The following is a 19,389-nucleotide window of genomic DNA, read 5'->3' on the forward strand; positions in this document are numbered from 1 at the left end:
TTCTTTACCAGTGAAATGGAAAAACTATTTTCTTTATTTTATTGGGTTATAAGAAGTAATGAGGCAACATTTATGAGGGGGAAAAAAAACTTTGTAAAGTAAAAGTGCTATATTAAAATATTGTAAACATATATATTATGTATACTTATATAATATATTTTAAAATGCAAATACAACTGAAGGCTATTTTAGTAGATCCAATAAATTGTTTGAAAATAAGTTTTTGGTTTTATTTTTCTACTTTGGGTCCTAGTCTTTGCACTTTAATCCTATATACATTTAGATAGATTTATTTTATCATTTATACTCCATAAATAGGTTATTAATATCAAAAATTTAAAAAGCATTTAGGTTGGACTTGAAATTAGTAATTTGACATCATCATATACAGTGTACCTTGTGTCCTTTAAGTTCTCTTATTCTAAATAAGTTGTTAATAAAGGTATCAGTAAATTAATAAGCATAAGATAATAAAGGATAGGCAAAGTATAATCTTTGTCCTAAAAACATTATAACTTTTTATTTTCAAAGCTTGCTTTTCCTCACATGATAAAAATAATGCACTTAAACTTAGGTTTAAAAAAATATTAAACCATAATGCTAGATTAGTCAGTAACAGTGAGAAATGTACCTGCCAAGCAGACTGGATGCTCATGTTTGGAGATCAGTACCTTCCCTCCATGGAGCCAGATCTACTGAGAAAGTAGAGCTAAAATCTTATTTTTTAGATCATTAAAAATCTTAAATAATAAGAAAATATTTTAAGAAAGTAGCCTTTTAAATCTAACTACACTGACATTTTTAAAAAGTAAAATGCCCAGTGCTGTTGAGGTTTAGTGGGATCTATGTGCTTACTTGCGATGCATTGGAAAGTAATGTAGGGCAATTCTTAGGAAGAGCTGTAAAAATGTTATAATATTTGATATGATTATTTCCTTCTGGTTTGTAATACCAGTTTGGAGTATTTATCAAAAAGAAATCACTCAAAAGAAGGAAAAACCGTATCTCATTCCTGTTGTTATTCGTAATATGAAAAAATATCAGAAATAGTATAAATGACTCGAGATAAACATTATGTATATAACTTTAGTGAGCCACTATGTGTGCATTGAGTTTTATAATTGTGAGGCCTATGGAGCAACAAGGAGAAATTAATATGATATAAATTTGTATAAAACAATTATAAAAAACTAGCTGTGATGATGTCTCATATATGCATATGGACAAGGAATAAAAGTGAACATGGAAAAATCAAAACTATTTATGACCTCAAATCATATGCAGGAGATCAGTGACTTTTCTTTAACATTTCCTTTATCACTTCAGCAGGTTTTGTTCAGTAAGTGAGAGTAGGAGTGGGTGTGAAAGCCCCAACTCTGACATCGACGCGTGTCCTGTGCTTCCTTGCAGTGGGGTCCAGCAGCTCAGGAGGCTCTCTGTGCTCTGCGAGTGGCCGCGTGTGTGTGGGCTCCCCACCTGGCCCAGGCCTGGGCTCTTCTCCCCCAGGAGCAGAGGCAGCTCCCAGCCTGAGATACGTGCCTTATGGTGCCTCACCCCCTAACCTAGAGGGCCTCGTCAGCTTTGAAGCCCCTGAACTGCCGGAGGAGACGCTGATGGAGGTAGAGAAGAGACCATAGTAGCGTGTTAATGCGATGTTAAAGCGATATGAGAATGTTCTAGTGATGTCAAAAGAACAGAATACACAGTTATGTTCTTCTCTTTAACTTCTTTGACTTTCCTGTTTGAAAAACATTGCCACTCTGTGTTCAGAATAATGTTGACAGTGACACTCAAAAACAAGCTTTGGTTCACAGGAGGTGACAGATAGGTTGTAGGATATTTAAAATGTTTGCTTTTCTTCACAAGATAAAAACAATACACTTAAACCTAGGTTTAAAGTAATAAACCATAATGCTAGATCAGTCACTGACACTGAGAAATAGACTTGCCAAGCAAACTGGATGCTCACGTTTGTAGATTGGGGCCTTGCCTCCACAGAGCCAGTTGTACAGGGAAAATCTGTAGAACTGAGGCATGAAATCTGAAGCATGCTGAGTACAAATCCAGAACAAGAAGGACTCAGGGCCAACACTCAGTGGAATAACGTGTCTTCGGTCCCTGGATGCAACACTGACTTAGCCCGATGTTTAAATTAAAATGATCTCTCCATGTAGGATCCCTAATATTTCTGTTTTGTGTGAATAAGAATTAAATGTATCACATAAAATTTACAAAATATTGCATGCAAAATTTTAGTAATGATTTTATAGTAAATTCACAATATATTTGAAAAGGTCTAATTCAGTCTAAACTTGGAAAAAAACAATTCTGAGTTTTTTCAGTCTCCATCAAATTAGGTATAAATTATGTTCTATTACCTGTTCAGTGTATTGGAACATATAGTCTAATATGCTGTCACAGAGCAGAAAGACTTTTAAAAAGTTGATTTATTCTCATCTCTAGGAAAATGGTTTCCATCTTTAACTTTGAAAGAGGAAGAAAATTTTAGTTTTATTTGAGATTACAAAACATATTTACAACTAAAAATCTCAAAACAACATTAATATTAGAATACGCATTTTTAAATGACACCTCTCTGGGTGCTGTTATATCAAACTATACTCCCCTCTTTAACTAACTGAGAAGGTTGCAGAAATTTAGATATTTGACATTAGGAATCACTGTTAACTAGAAAAGTGTCAGAAATTAAAATAAACATCTGAAATTATAAGAATTATAAAATTCATAAACCAGTAAGAAGTGTGATTTAGTGCACAGAGAATATCATCATAATCTTGATGCCTATTTTGTAGAAAAGCATTAGCAATGGCCATGGTTTGTATACAGAAATGAGTATGTTCTTATTCTTAATCTAGAAATTTTGCCTTTGCTGCAGCGAGAGCACACAGATACCTTACGTCATCTGAATGTGATGCTGATGTTCACTGACTGCGTGCTGGACCTGACAGCTGTGAGGGGAGGAAACCCTGAGCTGTGCACATCCGCTGTGTCCTTGTACCAGATTCAGGAGAGTGTGGTCGTGGACCAGATCAGTCAGCTGAGCAAAGACTGGGGGTAGGTTCCCCCTCTGTATTCATTTCTGGATTCCTTGTGCTTTCTCTAAATTCGTGTCTGATGTAGGAATTGTCATCCACTGAAGATCATATCTCATTATTAAAAGCTTCAAGGAAGCCTCTAAGTTACATCATTGTACTGTATTTCACTTTATGAGCCAAGACTTGGATCTTAGGCAGTCTTAGTGTTGCCTCTTCCCTGTAAATTGCACTGTTGAGGATATTTGATGATAAAGAGATTATTGATTTTTATCTGAGTGTACCTGTTGTTTTCAAAGTACACACATCCTTTTCCATCCCTTCAGGAGAAGGGATGCTCTGTGCATTATCTGTGCATTAAGAAACTAAGGAGGATGCTATCTCTTTAGAAAGGCTATTTAAAAAAAAATTTTTTTTTATATTTTAGAGGCAGGGTCTCACTTTTGCTCAGGCTGGTCTTAATCAGTCCTCCTGCCTGGGCCTCCCAGAGTGCTAGCATTATAGGCGTAAGCCACCACACCCGGCCTAGAAGGCTATGGTAATGGTGATCTGATGTGTGGAGCTCCAGGTCTTACTGGTTCACAAGATAACACTCTGCTACTGTCTTCTGGGTGCAGGCGGGTGGAGCAGCTGGTATTATACATGAAAGCAGCACAGCTACTTGCGGCTTCTCTGCATCTTGCCAAGGCTCAGATCAAGTCTGGTAAACTGAGCCCATCCACAGCTGTGAAACAAGGTATGAGAGGAGATGATAGTGCATGATTCCAGAGTCCTTGTGTTGCTTCCCTGTCATACCAAGAGAAGAAGTTTTTGATGAGGAATCCCTGTGTTATTCAATATGCATTTCTTTTTTTAAGAGACAGGATCTCACTGTTACCCAGACTGGAGGGCAGTAACATGATCATAGCTCACTGGAGCCTCAAATTCCTGGGCTTAGTGATCCTTCTGCCTCAGCCTCCCGAGTAGCTGGGACTATAGGTGTACACCAGCACACTTGGGTAATTCCTTTTTTTTTTTGAAACAGAGTCTCACTCTGTTGCCTAGGCTAGAGTGCCGTGGCATCAGGCTAGCTCACAGCAACCTCAAACTCCTGGGTTCAAGCAATCCTCCTGCCTCAGCCTCCCGAGTAGCTGGGACTACAGGCATGCGCCACCATACCCGGCGAATTTTTTCTGTATATATTTTTAGTTGGCCAATTAATTTCTATTTTTAGTAGAGACGAGGTCTCACTCTTGCTCAGGCTGGTTTCGAACTCCTGACCTTGAGCGATCCACATGCCTTAGACTCCCAGAGTGCTAGCTAATTCTTTTTTTATATGTAGAAACAGTGTCTCACTGTGTTCCCAGGCTGGTCTCAAACTCCTGGCCTCAAGGGATCATCCCACCTCAGCTCCCAAGTAGCTGGGATTATAGATGTGAGCTGCCATGGCTGGCCTAAATATTCTTAATAGGGGGAAAATGCTGAGTTATTAGTTTTTCATCTAACTGATTTAGAGAGAAGTCAGAAGTGCTTTATTCTCAATCTTTCTATACTAAAAGAGAGAACATATGAAAGAATCCAATTTCCAGGTATTTTTTTTCAATGATCATTTATTGTCACCTTCCTTATACCAGCAGGACAGGTTTATACATGTCACTATGCCTTTATTTCTGGGGGAAAACTAAAATTAGTTCCCGTCTCAACTTTTTTTCAGTTGTCAAAAATCTGAATGAACGCTATAAATTCTGCATCACCATGTGCAAGAAACTTACAGAAAAGCTGAATCGCTTCTTCTCTGACAAACAGAGATTTATTGATGAAATCAACAGTGTAACTGCAGAGAAGCTCATCTATAATTGTGCTGTAGAAATGGTAACCCTTTTGAAGGTTTAATATTGTATAGCACTACTTATCTTTAAGAGTATCTTTTGGGTTGAATGGCTGCTTGACAATTTCTCCTGTTTAAGAAATTCTGATTTGATAAAACTATAGAAAAAATACTGCTTTGTTAACCAATCCACAAAAACTCTGGTTCTACTTACCTTATTAAAGCATAAATATAAAGTAAAATCTACTTTTCCAATTGATTATAATATTGGAAATATTTTGTTTTCTGTCTCTACTAGGAGAAAATGTTTCTGAAGTATAGGTAAAATAGGGGCTGATAAAGAAGTGGTTAGTGCGGAGACTTATTAGCCAGTCTTATTGTTACCATAGTGACATAGATCCTCCCCTATTTGCTTTGAACTGTACAGTTGTACTATGCCCTTGGTCTTACTTTGAAATCCATTAGAATAATTATGAAAATAACTTTGGAATATAAACTATTGACGAGAATAATATACATTATGTTACTCTAAACTGTTTATGCTGAATTAAGACTTCATATGATACATTTTTTAGAATTTTGTACTGGGGAAAATGTCCTCTTCTAAGAAATTATAATAGTGCTTTCTTACTTATAATAAGAGCCTTGTAACTTCAATAAGTTCCTCCTTGTGCACTGGCTGCTTAGTAAGCTTAGAGGTATTAGCCCTTTGTTTGTTTATTAGGTTGGTGCAAAAGTAATTGTAGTTTCAGACCGTGAATTTTAAATCATTATAACTATAGCCAGGTGCGGTGGCTTACGCCTGTTATCCCAGCACTTTGGGAGGCTGAGGTGGGAAGATCACCTGAGGTCAGGAGTTCAAGAACCAGCCTGAACAAGAGTGAGACCCCTTCTCTATTAAAAATAGAAAAAACTAGCTGGACATGGTGCTGCACGCCTATAGTCCTAGCTACTCAGGAGGCTAAGGAAGCAGGATAGCTTGAGCCCAGGAGTTTGAAATTGCTACGAGCTAGGCTGATGCCACGGCACTCTAGCCCAGGTGACAGAGCGAGACTCTGTCTCAAAAAAAGAGGAACCTTTACAATCAACACATTTTTGCCAACAAGAAATAAGTTTGTTTATTCCTGTAGCATAAAAATCCTACCTTGGGGATTTAATGAACTCTTGGAAAGCATTTTCTGCATCCTGCTGGTTGTGGAAGCGTATTCCCTGCAAAAGTTGTTGAGGTGCTTAAAGAAATGATAGTGGGTTGGCGAGAGGTCAGGTGAATATGACGGATGAGGCAAAATTTCATAGTCCAATTTGTTCAACTTTTGAAGTGTTGGTTGTGCCATGTGAGGTCAGGTGTTGTCATGGAGAAGAATTGGGTCCTTTCTGTTGACCGATGCCAGCTGCAGGCATTGTAGTTGTCAGTGCATCTCACTGATTTGCTGAGCAGACTTCTCAGATGTAATGAGACTCAGAAAGCTGCAGTGGATCAGAATGGCAGCAGACTACCAAACAGTGACCATGACTGTTTTTGGTACAAGTTTGGCTTTGGGAAGTGCTTTGGAGCTTCTTCTCAGTCCAACCACTGAGCTGATCCATTGCCAGCCATTGTATAAAATCCACTTTTTGTTGCCCATCACAATCCGATTGAGAAGTGGTTCATTGTTGTTGCATACAGGAAGAGATGATAACACTTCAAAATGATTTTTTTTTTTAGTTTTGATCAGCTCATGAGGCATCCACTTATTGAGCTTTCTCACCTTTCCAATTTGCTTCAAATGCCAAACGACTATAGAATAGTTGACCTTGAGTTCTTTGACAACTTAGAGGATCAGCTTCAGTGATTGCTCTCAATTGGTGGTTGTCAACTTCTGATGGCCGACCACTGCACTCATCTTCAAGGCTCTTGTCTCCTTTGCAAAACTTCTTGAACCCCCACTGCACTGCACTGCATGTTCATTCGCAGTTCCTGGGCCAGATGTGTTGTTAATGTTGTGAGTTGTCTCTGCTGCTTTATGACCCAAATAAGAAAATTACTCAGATGTGTTTTTTGTCTAACATCATTTCCATAATCTAAAATAAATATAAAATAAACAACAAGTAATAAGTCATTAGCAAAAAAACATAAAGTGAGTAATGCATATTAAAATGATGTATAGGACCAGGTGTGGTGGCTCACACCTGTAATCCTAGCTCTCTGGGAGGCTGAGGTGGGCGGATCGCTCAAGGCCAGGAGTTCGAAACCAGCCTGAGGTGTGTCCGCACGTACCACGGGAGCATGTGCCGGCCTCTGACTGGAGGCCGTGGTGGTGGGAGCTGGAGCTGCCTGCAGAGCCCTTGAGAGGGAGAAGAGGCAGCGGCTACCCTGAGAAACCTCGACCTTGAAGATGGTGAGTAGCCAGCCAAAGTACAATCTCATAGGGGAGGGAGGCCGACGTAGTTACGGTGTTATGTAATGAAGCAGTCCTCAGAAAGACCTCTGCACGGGTGGCAGTGAAGAAAATTCGATGCACGCACCTGAAAATGTTGAACTAGCCCTTCGTGAGTTCTGGGCACTAAGCAGTGTCAAGAGCCAACATCCAAATGTGATTCACTTGGAGGAATGCATTGTACAAAAAGATGGGATGGTGCAAAAGATGTCCCAAGAATTAGAAGGCTCTAAAGAATTAGAAGGCTCTAATTCTTCCCTTTATTTACAGCTTGTAGAGACTTCATTAAAAGGAGAAATTTCCTTTGATCCCAGAAGCAACTATTTGTGGTTTGTGATGCATTTTTGTGACGGAGGAGATATGAGTATCTGTTGTCCAGAAAACCAATCATAAAACTAACACCAGCTTTATGCTTCAGCTGAGTAGTGTCCTGGCCTTCTTGAATAAAAACCAGGTCATCCACCGAGATCTTAAGCCTGATAACATCCTGACTTCTCAAAGCAGGTTGGGTACCAGTGACTTGGAACCCACACTGAAAGTGGCTGATTTTGGTCTAAGTAAAGTCTGTTCAGCCTCTGGGCAGAACCCAGAAGAACCTGTCAGTGTAAACAAGTGTTTTCTTTCCACGGCATGTGGAACAGATTTCTACAGAGCTCCTGAAGTGTGGGAAGGACATTACACAGCAAAACCTGATATCTTTGCTCTTGGGATTATCATCTGGGCAATGCTGGAAAGGATCACATTCATAGACACAGAGACAAAGAAGGAACTCCTAGAGAGTTATGTAAAACAAGGAACTGAGATTGTGCCTGTTGGGGAAGCACTTCTGGAAAATCCCAAAATGGAACTTCTCATTCCTGTGAAGAAAAAGTCTATGAGTGGGCGAATGAAACAACTGACTAAGGAAGTGCTGGCTGCAAACCCTTAGGATCGTCCAGATGCTTTTGAACTAGAACTCAGATTAGTACAAATTGCATTTAAAGATAGCAGCTGGGAGCTGGGCACGGTGGCTCACACCTGTAATCCTAGCACTCTGGGAGGCTGAGGTGGGCGGATTGCTCGAGGTCAGGAGTTCGAAACCAGCCTGAGCGAGACCCCGTCTCTGCTAAAAGTAGAAAGAAATTAATTGACCAACTAAAAATATATATACAAAAAAAAAAAAAATTAGCCGGGCATGGTGGCACATGTCTGTAGTCCCAGCTACTCGGGAGGCTGAGGCAGGAGGATCGCTTGAGCCCAGGAGTTTGAGGTTGCTGTGAGCTAGGCTGACACCACGGCACTCACTCTAGCCTGGGCAACAGAGGGAGACTCTGCCTCAAAAATAAAATAAAATAAAGATAGCAGTTGGGAAAGGTGACACATTATTTGGAAATATCTTGGATGATACGCTGCTTCTGTTTTCACAGTGATGCAACATTATATGGCTGAAAAAGAATATAAAAAGCTAAACTCCACCTTCTAAGGGTTTAGATTTTGTAGGGTGTTTTTTCCCCTCACTTTTCTTAAATCCAAGCTGGCCATTTTATTAGTATGTTTTAAATGTATAATACCAATGTGGGTATAAATTTTTTTTTTTTAAAAAGTTTGGCAGGAAAATTCTCTAAGAGCCAAGAAAAGAAGAGAGTTTAGTTTTTTAGAAATATATCTCTAAGTATTTTAGACATTCCTCATCAGTATTAGGAATTTCCATGGAAGAAGAGGTTTGCATGCTGGTAATGCAACCTTTGAAACTTTGTAAAGGAAACATATATGTATATATTTATGTATATGTAAGTATGTGAATGTGTGCATTTTGCATTCCATATGAAGAAAATGCCACTTCTGTTTAAATTATTTGATGTAGGTTTGGGTTTTTGAGCTTTGCTGGTGAAAGCAATGATGAAAAATAAAGGAACCTTCCTTCTCTCATCTTCCTACCCTGTCCCTCCCTCTAATGAAATCATATTAATTTTTTTTCTATTTTTGTAATATTATATAACTTTTTTGAAAGGCATCATTTTGGAGGGTCTAAAATTACCTGATAAAACATAAATGAAATTAAAAAAAATAATAAACTAGCCTGAGCAAGAGCGAGACCCAGTCTCTACTAAAAAAATAGAAAGAAATTAATTAGCCAACTAAAAATATATAGGAAAAAAAATTAGCTGGGTATGGTGGCGCATGCCTGTAGTCCCAGCTACTCAGGATGCTGAGGCAGGAGGATTGCTTGAGCCCAGGAGTTTGAGGTTGCTGTGAGCTAGCCTGATGCCATGGCACTCTAGCCTGGGAAGCAGAGCAAGACTCTGTCTATAAATAAATAGAGTATAGCATAACCACATTTATTTTTTTTTATTTTTAGTTAAACAGGAAGACCTAAATAACCACATTTATTTAAGAATGTATTCCAATATCAAATGACAAGTTTCATTTGATATTGGATGCTAAATGCTAAAACTGCAATTTTTTGCACCAACCTAATATTTCTCCTTCCTTTTCATGGCTCTGATACTCTTTATCCATTTTATTTACTTTATTTTAAGCTGCTTTAAGTTATTTTTTGAAACAGCATATTAACAAGTAAATTAGAATACTAGATTACTGAGAGTACTGGCATTTAATGATTAAAGTGAAAATCAGAATGTTTTGAGAAAACGCCTGTGAATAATACTACATCCCCTCTTTCTGGAAAGCCTTTTCCATTTTTTCCTGTCACCTAGCTCATTCCTCCTTTTTTATGATTTAGCAGAAACACCACTTCCTAGAGGCCTTCCCTAGTTTTCTCCTCCCTCCATAATCTGGGTTGGATACACCTCCTCTATGTTCTGTACCACACAGCACTCCCTCCTCTCATACCATGTGCCCCTTGGAATTAGAATTACATGTTTTGCAAGCCGATGTCTCCCTCCAGACTACACAGTCTCCTTCATTGCATGCACAGTGCCTGGCACTTAGTAGGTGCTTAATAAGTATCTATGAATGAATGACTATACCCCCCAAATTCTTTGACTAGAAAAAGAAGCCAATGAGTGACTTTTAACATCATTTAATCATATTATTGTAACAAAATCTACTTTATGAAATGCCAGGTTTCCCTCTTGTGACAGTGTATGTTTAAAATAAACTTTTTGGTGAAGTTGTAGAAGAGCTAGTTTAGAAGGGTTCTGGTATAAGTCTTGTGAGTCAGGACTCTGGGTACCAGAAGGTTGTGTTTGCATGTAGAATAACTTGTCAAGAACGTGCCCTGTGTTTTGTTCATCCTGATGGATGTTTAAGTTTTAATATAGTTTGGTAGATTATATCATTTCATCAAAATATGTTAATTTTAGATATAGCCCCTTTAAAAATGCATCGTCCATACGGATTTGTATCTTCTTGGGAAAATTGAGAATCTTCTTGTTTTTGTTGACGGGTTGCAGGTTCAGTCTGCAGCCCTGGATGAGATGTTTCAACAGACTGAAGACATTGTTTATCGCTATCATAAGGCAGCTCTTCTTTTGGAAGGCCTAACTAAGATTCTGCAGGACCCTGCAGATATTGAAAATGTACATAAATGTAAGTTGACTTATAAAGTAGTATATTTATTGATTTTAATTTAGTTGTCACCTAAAGTAAAAGAGCTTGGACTTTGGAGTCATGCTGGCTAAGTTTGAATCTTGGCTTTCCAGCCTTGAGCAAATCACTTAACGTTTTCCTGGTCTCAGTTTCTTCTTTTGTAAGACAGCAATGACTGCCTTGTAGAGTTGCTGTGAGGGTTAGGGATGATGCATGTAAAACACTGATGTTTGTCACTAGTCTTTTACTTTGTCGGTAAGGGGGGGTGGTTCACACATGTAGGAAAACTTTGTTTTTATTACTGAATGCAACTATTTTAACTTCATGGCCTTAGTAACTGAAGAATCCTATGAAGATCCTATGTACTGCAGATTTGGCGTAGATAGCAGAGTGGAGACTTGTAGGAGACCAGGATGTTAGGATTACTTATCAAATAATAGCGCAGCTGTCTGGTTTTTAGGAGGAGGTAGTGAATCTCTTGGAGTATATGTGGGTATACCACATTTTGAATGGCCACAAGGGCATGGAAATCCTAAAATTATTTACAGCTGTCAGCAAGCTAGCTGTTAAAACCTAAATATTCCTTATATGATGCATTTACCTAAATTTTACCACTGTGTAGCACTAAGCTAGAAATCATATCTAAACTATTACCAGGCAGAAAGAGGAAAACATTTTCAGAACTATTAACTTTGGAGCAAAGATAGAATAGAGGTGACAGTGCAGAGAGTGAAGTGATGTTTTTCATTAGTTCTTAATTTTTGTTATTTCTAGATAAATCTAGTATTGAAAGAAGATTGTCAGCACTCTGCTATAGCACTGCAACTGTGTGAGCAGCAGCAGGCTGTACCTCGGACCGGTGGTGGGAGCTTGAGGTGATGCATTTGGGATTACAGCTTGGGTTCTGTCACCCACCCCAGGAAGCTATAGTTTCTTAACCGGTGACTACCAAAGAACAAGCAGTGATTTCAAAACGGAAAAACAATCCAAAAACTACATATTTGTCGGAAATCTGCCTTATTGGAGAAGTCATCCCCTCCCTTTTTCTTTGTAGAAGCAGAAGCAAGCGTGTTCTACTTGGCTGCCAGTTTGAACTTGGTAAATAAACATACCTTAGAACTAGAATTATCAGTACAGTTATTCTTAAGGATAATTAAAAATGCAACAAAGTGAGTGGCTATTCACTCAGTTCACCAGAGCAGTGTGTGAAATTCCATGTGTTTGCTGAGGTTTAAAAGTAGAAAATCCATATCTCATCCAGGCAGTTTGTCTAAATATGAGCATGGCATCCTTAAACAGCTCAGGAAGGAATAGCTTAAGAAGAAGCAAAAAATGGCTCTTGGAAGAAATTTTGAAATCTTCAATTTGATCTAACATGGACACATGTTAATCTTCCAAAAATCTTTCATATTGCACTAATTTATTAAAATAACTATATTGGATTTTGTGATTTAAAACTAACTGAGGCACAATGGACTTGTTTGAAATATTTTACTTGATTTACACACACCCTTTTCAGAATTCACATGTAATCTTGAGCGAACTTTTAAAAGGTCAAAAACTTGTATTCATGTTCACCTTTGCATTTTTTTTTTTTTTTTTTTTACCTATTCACCTACACCTACAGATTATCTCAGTAATATTTTGAGTTGCTGGTTGTTTGTTTTTGGTTGCATTTTTTATTGTGCATGCAGAATGTGCATTGATAACCTGTGACCCTTATTTGGGCAGTATTAGAAAAAGTATCATGAATCAAGAGATACTCTTGGAATTTCCATAGGGCCAAAACAAAGTTGGTGATCTAAAGGCTTGTTAGTAATGTGGAGTTTCTACAGAAAGTTAGTGAAAAATAAGGTTTGTTTTCTGTTAGAAAAATGGGCAGCTCTCTCCAGCCTACTGTGTATTTTCCATGTTAATCCTGACAGTTCACCAGATAGCTAGTCATGGAGAATGCAGGCAGTTAACTTAGTGTCCCTTCAGCAACGGTTCCTGCCTTGTATATTATTTGGTTTCTTTTACTTACCTGCTTGAATACTTGAATAAACCCTTCACCAGTTTTAATCCTTTTGTTTTAATCCTTTCACATAAAATAATCTGAATTCTTTGACAAATTATACAGAAGCTCTTTGGCATTAATCTAATTTTAGTGTACTGGTAAACAAACAAACATGGTTTTCCTTTGACAAAGTAATGTAATTTTTACCTTATTTATCTGTATGAAATTCCAGCAGTTAATTTGAACATTTATTTATATGATGTTTGTATTTTTAGGTCTTTAATACAGTGTTTCTACCTCTCATTTGTAACTGCATGCGTTATTCTTGAAACTAGGTAAAACTCACGGAATTGTTATGTAATAGCCTTTTTATTATTCCTGTACAAATGTATATTAAGGTAAAATAAAACTGACAAAGTGTTTCTAGGGCACAGTTGGATCAATGTTAAGTGGCTTGTCAACGAGATACTTCCTTAGTGAGTCTAGAGACTTGGCCATTCATGTCTTCTGTCTGGCCCCAGGAGTTAGATGCTCAGTGACTGTCACCCAGGCTTCCGTGGCCCGGGACTGTTCCGTGGTGATTCGTGTACTGCTCCTTGTTATTAGTGATGCTGTATTTTGTATAATATTTTTATTTTATAGTGCAATTTCATTCATGTTCTCTCAGTTATCACCTATGTTATCTCAATTGTAGGTTTATTCTGTTTCCTCTCCTGCTCCTATTTTTTTTTTTTTAAACATAGAATGACACAGGTTCAGAGAGAGTAAGTGACTGGTCTGAAGTCAGGACCTAGGCAAGTGGTCAGGCCGTGCTTTGTGATTTCCAAGTTCATTCTTCTTGCTCTTGTGTAATAAAGGCCTTGGAGTAGATGGTGTGTGTGAAACAATGAGGTCTCAACAGTAGAGAAGAACAAACTGTAAATTTGTGAGTAATGGCTCTGATTATACTTCCATTATCAAGGCTAACTGTTTTAAGAGATTTTGCCTTGATTATAGCAATAATAAACAGATGCTTTATGTTTCCATGAGTATTTTTTAATTTCATATCATGTATTTCATAAAGTAGAAATGAACTAGTTCACACATTCATGAGTAGACACCTATATTCAAGCCATAATCTGGAAATTACTGACTATACAAATATAAATAGAGGAATATTCAGTGAATTTGCTAATTCACTGGCTATTTCTGCTGTAAGGATTTGCTTTAACCGTACCATGTACTGTACTTGCAGGTATGTGCTCTACACAGTTACTGCCCGTGGTCCCTGCTCCCTTCCCTCCATACCGAGAGGAAGAGCCTGAACAGCAGTGGTCCTGCCCTTACTAGAGGCAGGTGTGGGAGCTGGGAGGAGGTTATTGTTAGGGCTGGGCTGCCTTATTCTCCGTGGGAAATAAGGAAGTGGAATTGGACACAGTGGACATGAGGGCATGGACTCAGATATCTGAAAAATCCTATGGTGATATTAGTGTTTTGAGCACAGGCTTTGGAAGAAGTCTTTCACACTTTTAATGTATAATCCTTCCTTGTAGTTTCTGTTAGCGGTCTTGAATTCTTGCTGGAATAAAGCAAGGTTGATCAATATTTTTCTAGGAGGATTACTTGGCAGGTAGTAGCTACCATTCAGAGAAATTGATGCTGTTATGTGCATCTTTGAAGTATCTGCCCACCTCTAGACAGCCTTAGACCGTTTACTTCTGGGTCCTGGACCCTTGAATCTGCAGCCAAGAAAGCTCTTGGGTCCCTCCCAGGTTTCTTTCTTGTTTGTCAGAATCCTGTGAGAATACTTTCTTTGGGGGAGGAGTCAAGATGATATTTTTCTTCACCTCAATCAGAAAACCGCATTAGAAACAATCCACCTAGAGCAGCACTGCATACAGGGAAACTATGACTAACAGCCCTGAAAAATCACAGCATTTGTGCAAGAGGTGAAGCGAAACTGGTAACAAATCAGTGGGAATTCAGTGATGAGTGATACAAAAGAAAGCCGTGGAGGCTGAGATCCTGCTGTCACCGTGACCTCGTGCAGAGCAGCCCAGCAGAGGCTCTGTGGAGGCATGGCCACCCACAGAGCAGGAGCCTGGCCTGCAGAGTCCCTGGGCACACATGGTCTGTGCAATGGAATTAATCTGTAAGTTTCTCCCTTTTCATAGAGGCCCTCTTAGGCCAGCTTTTAATGTGCCACAAAGATCATTTTTGTTGTTTACTGTGTTCTCTTTTAACAGCTCTTTAAGGCGCCTCCAGGTGTGGATCTGGAGCAGCAGAGGCGACTAAGCACTGGGCACCAAGGAGGGCCAAAGCTCAGCTGCCCTTGGCTGAGGTCTCCACATGTGTAAGGTATAGGCTGGACCCTCCTGGGCTTCATGCAGCGTGTCTTCCTCTGAGACAGTCCCTCTATTAGACAGTTTGCTTCTATCATTAGTAAAGGCCAGCTTGAACTTGTTTATTGAAAACTGTGTTCTATATCTCCTTTGGGGTTTCTGCAACTGAATTTGGCAGTGTAGCTTAGTGACCTACTGGAGTTTGTGCTCAAACTCCAGCTCCACCATGTACAGTTGTGTGTTGTTGGGCAGGTTACTTACACTCTTTCTGACTGTCATATCTTACACAGTTGGGGTGAGAATTAAATAAATTAATGAATATGAAATTCTTTGAACATGCTAGCAATGATAGTTGTTGTAGTGGTTATCATTCTATAACTCCTTTCTGTTCTTTTGTTTCGGGAGGGGGTGAGAATAATTTGTTTTGTGTTTGTGTGGGGCAAGGCCTGGATCTAGGGCTCACTGGAACATGTGTGCTGTGGCTGGACAGCTGCTGAAAGGACACAATTCCTGCATAAATTTCACTTTCCCCAGGTTACCCGCCAGGTACCCTGGCTTCACATATCCTTTAAATTGCCCTTTTAGGTCAATTTGGCTGTTCTTTTTTTTTCTTTTTCTTTTTAATTTTTTTTTTGAGACATAATCTTGCTCTGTCACCTGAGCTAGAGTGCAGTGGCATCAGTCTAGCTCACACCATCCTCAAACCCCTGGATTCAAGCAGTCCTCCTGCCTCAGCCTCCCGAATAGCTGGGACTATAGCCATGCACCACCATGCCCGGCTAATTTTTTTTGTAGAGACAGGGTCTCGCCTCTTGCTGAGGCTGGTCTTAAACTCCTGACCTCAAGTGATCCTCTCACCTTGGCCTCCCAGTGTGCTGGGATTACAGGTGTGAGCCACTGCACACCTAGCCAGATGTAGGTATTCTAATGAAATTTTTATATCAATCTAATAATTACTTCATTTGATCCTCATGCCGACTATTACTTGCCTTGCCTCATTTTACAGAGGAGAAAAACAGACTTGGAGAGTAATTTCCCCAAGAGAAAATTCACACAGCTGGTAGCAGTGGGCACAGGCCACTACAGGGTCTGGACTCGCAGGTGGCCTGCAGAGAGTGCTGAGCACATGAACTCCACCCAGCCCAGAGTTCCCTTGGAAACCCCAGAAGCTCACTCCCTGTCTTTCTAACACTTCTTTCTGATATGTTCAGGTTGAGGGGAAAGAAGAAGAGCCTTTTGCCATTTGATACCCGTGTCTCCTGCTGGACCATCTTCTACCTGGCAGAAGGCAGCACGATTCAGGAAGCAGGTGCAGTAAAGCAGCTCAGCACAGCACCCTTGGGCCCGGAGCTGCAGCTCAAGAATAGGAGGTTTCAGAAACTACCCTGAACCCTCCCGGTGAAAAGGGCTTCAGTGACATGTTAATAAACTCGAGCATTTGATTGGTCCACTTTGAAGTTTTCCTGTTTGCTGGCTTATTCATTTTTGTATATGACAGTGAGACTGACTGCAGGGAATTGTTTCAGTGGGAGGGGGAAGGGGGTGTGCCCAGAGGACCCCCAACAGCCCCTGCCACATTCTGGGGCCAGGTCCTTCACTGACGGCAGCAGACCTAACCCCTTTCTCCAGGAACACCCTCCAGCTGCCCTGCCGAGTCTGTGCCCTGTGTGTCCTCGACTGCACCTCCCAGCACAGGGCCTGGCGCTTTCTGCGCAGGCACAGGAGGAGGAGGACGTGTAGAACTGCTGGTTTTGCCTCCCCATCTCAGTCCACCAAGTCCACCCAGTTGCTACCTTCTACAGTCCTGTTCTGTTCCCAGCCCAGCCCGCTGAGCTGAGGACTCTTGTGCCCACAGTGCACGTCCGCAGGAGCATTCGTTCACGTTGGGGCCACTGCCCGTTATTGCAGGGAGTGGTTGGGGAAGAAGAAGTGGCCTGAGCCTGTCTAGAGCTCCACCAAGTCATCGTAGCCCTGGCACATTGATGCCTTTCAGAAAGCAGTGACAGGAAACCTGCAGCCAGGGGTTCTGATGGGGCCCTTACCAGAGGCTACTGCTCTGTTCCACCTGGAGGATGGCTAGCCCAGGCATTCCTGCAGGGAGCAGAAGAGCACAGGCAGCTGACGTGATAGGGAATTCTTTAAATTGAGATTGGAAAGGAGATTGACTATTCCTAGTGGAAACCTAGGATATTTTGAGCTTATGGTTTTGTTTTTTTTAAGTCCCTTTTATAGTCTAAGAAAGAAAACAGCAGGCCCATACACCTGTCTCCTGAGAACTTTCTAAACAAGTATGATGAAAAAACACAAAAGATTTGAACACATTCATTGTAAGTGTTCATGAGATAATAAAGAAGGCTGGGCACGGTGGTTCATACCTGTAATCCCAGCTCTTTAGGAGACCAAGGCAGGAGGATCACTTGAGGCCAGGAGTTCAAGACCAGCTTGAGTGACAGAGTGAGACCTTAATTAATTAATTAATTAAAAGATATATTTGTGGCTGTTCAGTAGAATAACAAGTATTTCCCCCCTATCTGTAGTGTCTGATGGGTCTGGAAAATGAGAATTGTTATAGGGGGTGGGAGAAAGATATTTAATTTTATATTCCATAATGCTGATAATATTAGGAGATAAACATTAGGAGAAAAGGAAATTCCCTGTGCTCCTGACGTGCATGTGCCCCGTGCCAACAAGCAGCATCGCAGGAAGCAGCAGGAGGGCCTGGTGTGCTGTGATGGCCCTGCCACGTGCCCTGGGCAAGACGCCTTGCTCCTTGGGCTCCCTGTCCTGGCTGTTGAGGGTAGATAGTGACAGATTGTGCCTCTCAGGTTCCTGTGAGGGTTGAATGAAATGCTACCTGGAAAGTACACGCAACCAGCAGTCCCACCTGTGGGACTGTCCACACCAGCTGGGTGGCCAGTGGGAGGAAGAGCAGAGCAAGGATCAAGTGACTCGAGGCTTGGGGACCAGTTTCTCCTTAAGTGCTCTTTGTCACATCTGGCTTTTTAAGATATAAACCCTCCTTTGCACTAAAAATGTGCTAAAATAACTTAGACAAATTGATCCTGAATACATATTTATTAACAAAGGAGCCTATAGCATGACAGTGTCAGTTCAAAACATGAAAACTGGGATATATTTGGGAAACAATGCTTACTTTATAAGAAGCTTGTTAAAAAACTCACTGGGGCCAGCCACAATGGCTCATACCTGTTAATCTCAGTAATTTGGGAGGCTGAGGTGGGAGGATTGCTTGAGGCCAGGAGTTTGACACCAGCCTGAACAACAGCGAGACCCTGTCTCTACAAAAAATAGAAAAATTAGCCAAGGGTAGTGACACACACCTGTAGTCCCAGCTATTTGGGAGGTTGGGGCAGGAGGATTGCTTGAGCTCAAGAGTTTGAGGTTGCAGTGAGCTATGATGATGCCAGCTCTACCTTGGGTGACAGAGCAAGAACCTGTCTCAAAAAATAAAAATTAAAAAATTGAAATGGTAAAAACTATTCTTGTTTGTAGGTGGTACAACAAGATGCAGTGGACCCGGGTGGTAGTTTGCTGGCCCCTGGCATATAGAATAGACAGATAATCAGAAGAGACAAGACACCGAAAATGCAAAGGATAGAGACGTATCCGTGGCTATGCTGGAATAACATTTTCCTTCCCCATCCATGATGTTCAGTTAATCCAGTGAACATGGAAACATAAAATAGTGTCAGATTCAGAGCACCGGCTGACAAATTCTACTTTTAAACAGAATTTAACGAACTGTTAGTAAATTATAGAATACAAACTTTGTCCAATTCTGAGTTTTGGAACATTTGGGAGAATAATTGTTTTTCTGCTTTTTTGAGAAATGAGGTGCTCTACTTTTAATCTTGCTGTGTGGCTGGTTTTCCGTCCATTAGTGAGGATAAAAGTAGTACCTTCTAACACAGTCTTTTGGGGGAGAGTGCTCTTTGCACAATGCCTAGCACTTAGCAAGGGGCGCTGCTTTTCTTACTAAAAATAAGCAAGGCTGGGCTTTGCCTGCTGGGCAGGGTTTGATGCCCCTGTTCCCAGAAACAGCTGCCTGGAGTTGTTCTATGAGCTAAAGTTAGCATCCATCCCTTGACACCACGCCAGGAAGCCTGTCCTAGGGTCCCTGCCCCATCTCTCTCCGCAGGGCTCTAAGTTCAGGTCCTTGCTGTGGGCTGATCCTCCGTAAACATTTCAGCTCTGTCTTCCTGATGTTTTCAGAGTATGAAATGTACATTTTAATCCTCGTGTC

The 19,389-nt window shown here is 40.4% G+C and overlaps 1 protein-coding gene and 1 pseudogene across 9 annotated transcripts in view; both read left to right on the forward strand.

The window, feature by feature from the left end:
- Positions 1 to 16,576, forward strand: part of ULK2 (unc-51 like autophagy activating kinase 2) — a 111,911-nt gene extending 95,335 nt beyond the window's left edge. For 4 of the 9 annotated variants that reach the window (XM_075994029.1, XM_075994032.1, XM_075994031.1 and 1 more), the window contains 6 exons: positions 1,411 to 1,619; positions 2,897 to 3,075; positions 3,671 to 3,789; positions 4,747 to 4,904; positions 10,673 to 10,808; positions 11,583 to 13,827. In XM_075994029.1, coding sequence (XP_075850144.1) covers positions 1,411 to 1,619; positions 2,897 to 3,075; positions 3,671 to 3,789; positions 4,747 to 4,904; positions 10,673 to 10,808; positions 11,583 to 11,641 — 860 coding nt within the window. In that variant the 3' untranslated portion in view covers positions 11,642 to 13,827. Of the gene's footprint in view, positions 1 to 1,410; positions 1,620 to 2,896; positions 3,076 to 3,670; positions 3,790 to 4,746; positions 4,905 to 10,672; positions 10,809 to 11,582; positions 13,828 to 15,029; positions 15,142 to 16,336 lie in introns of those variants that run through there. The other 5 variants (XR_012913001.1, XR_012912999.1, XR_012913000.1 and 2 more) reach the window with 5 other exon arrangements.
- Positions 4,922 to 10,666, forward strand: LOC105869245 (serine/threonine-protein kinase PDIK1L pseudogene; annotated as a pseudogene).
- Positions 16,577 to 19,389: the final 2,813 nt, after the last annotated feature.

The sequence above is a fragment of the Microcebus murinus genome, chromosome 18, assembly GCF_040939455.1.
Source record: "Microcebus murinus isolate Inina chromosome 18, M.murinus_Inina_mat1.0, whole genome shotgun sequence".
NCBI lineage: Eukaryota > Metazoa > Chordata > Mammalia > Primates > Cheirogaleidae > Microcebus > Microcebus murinus.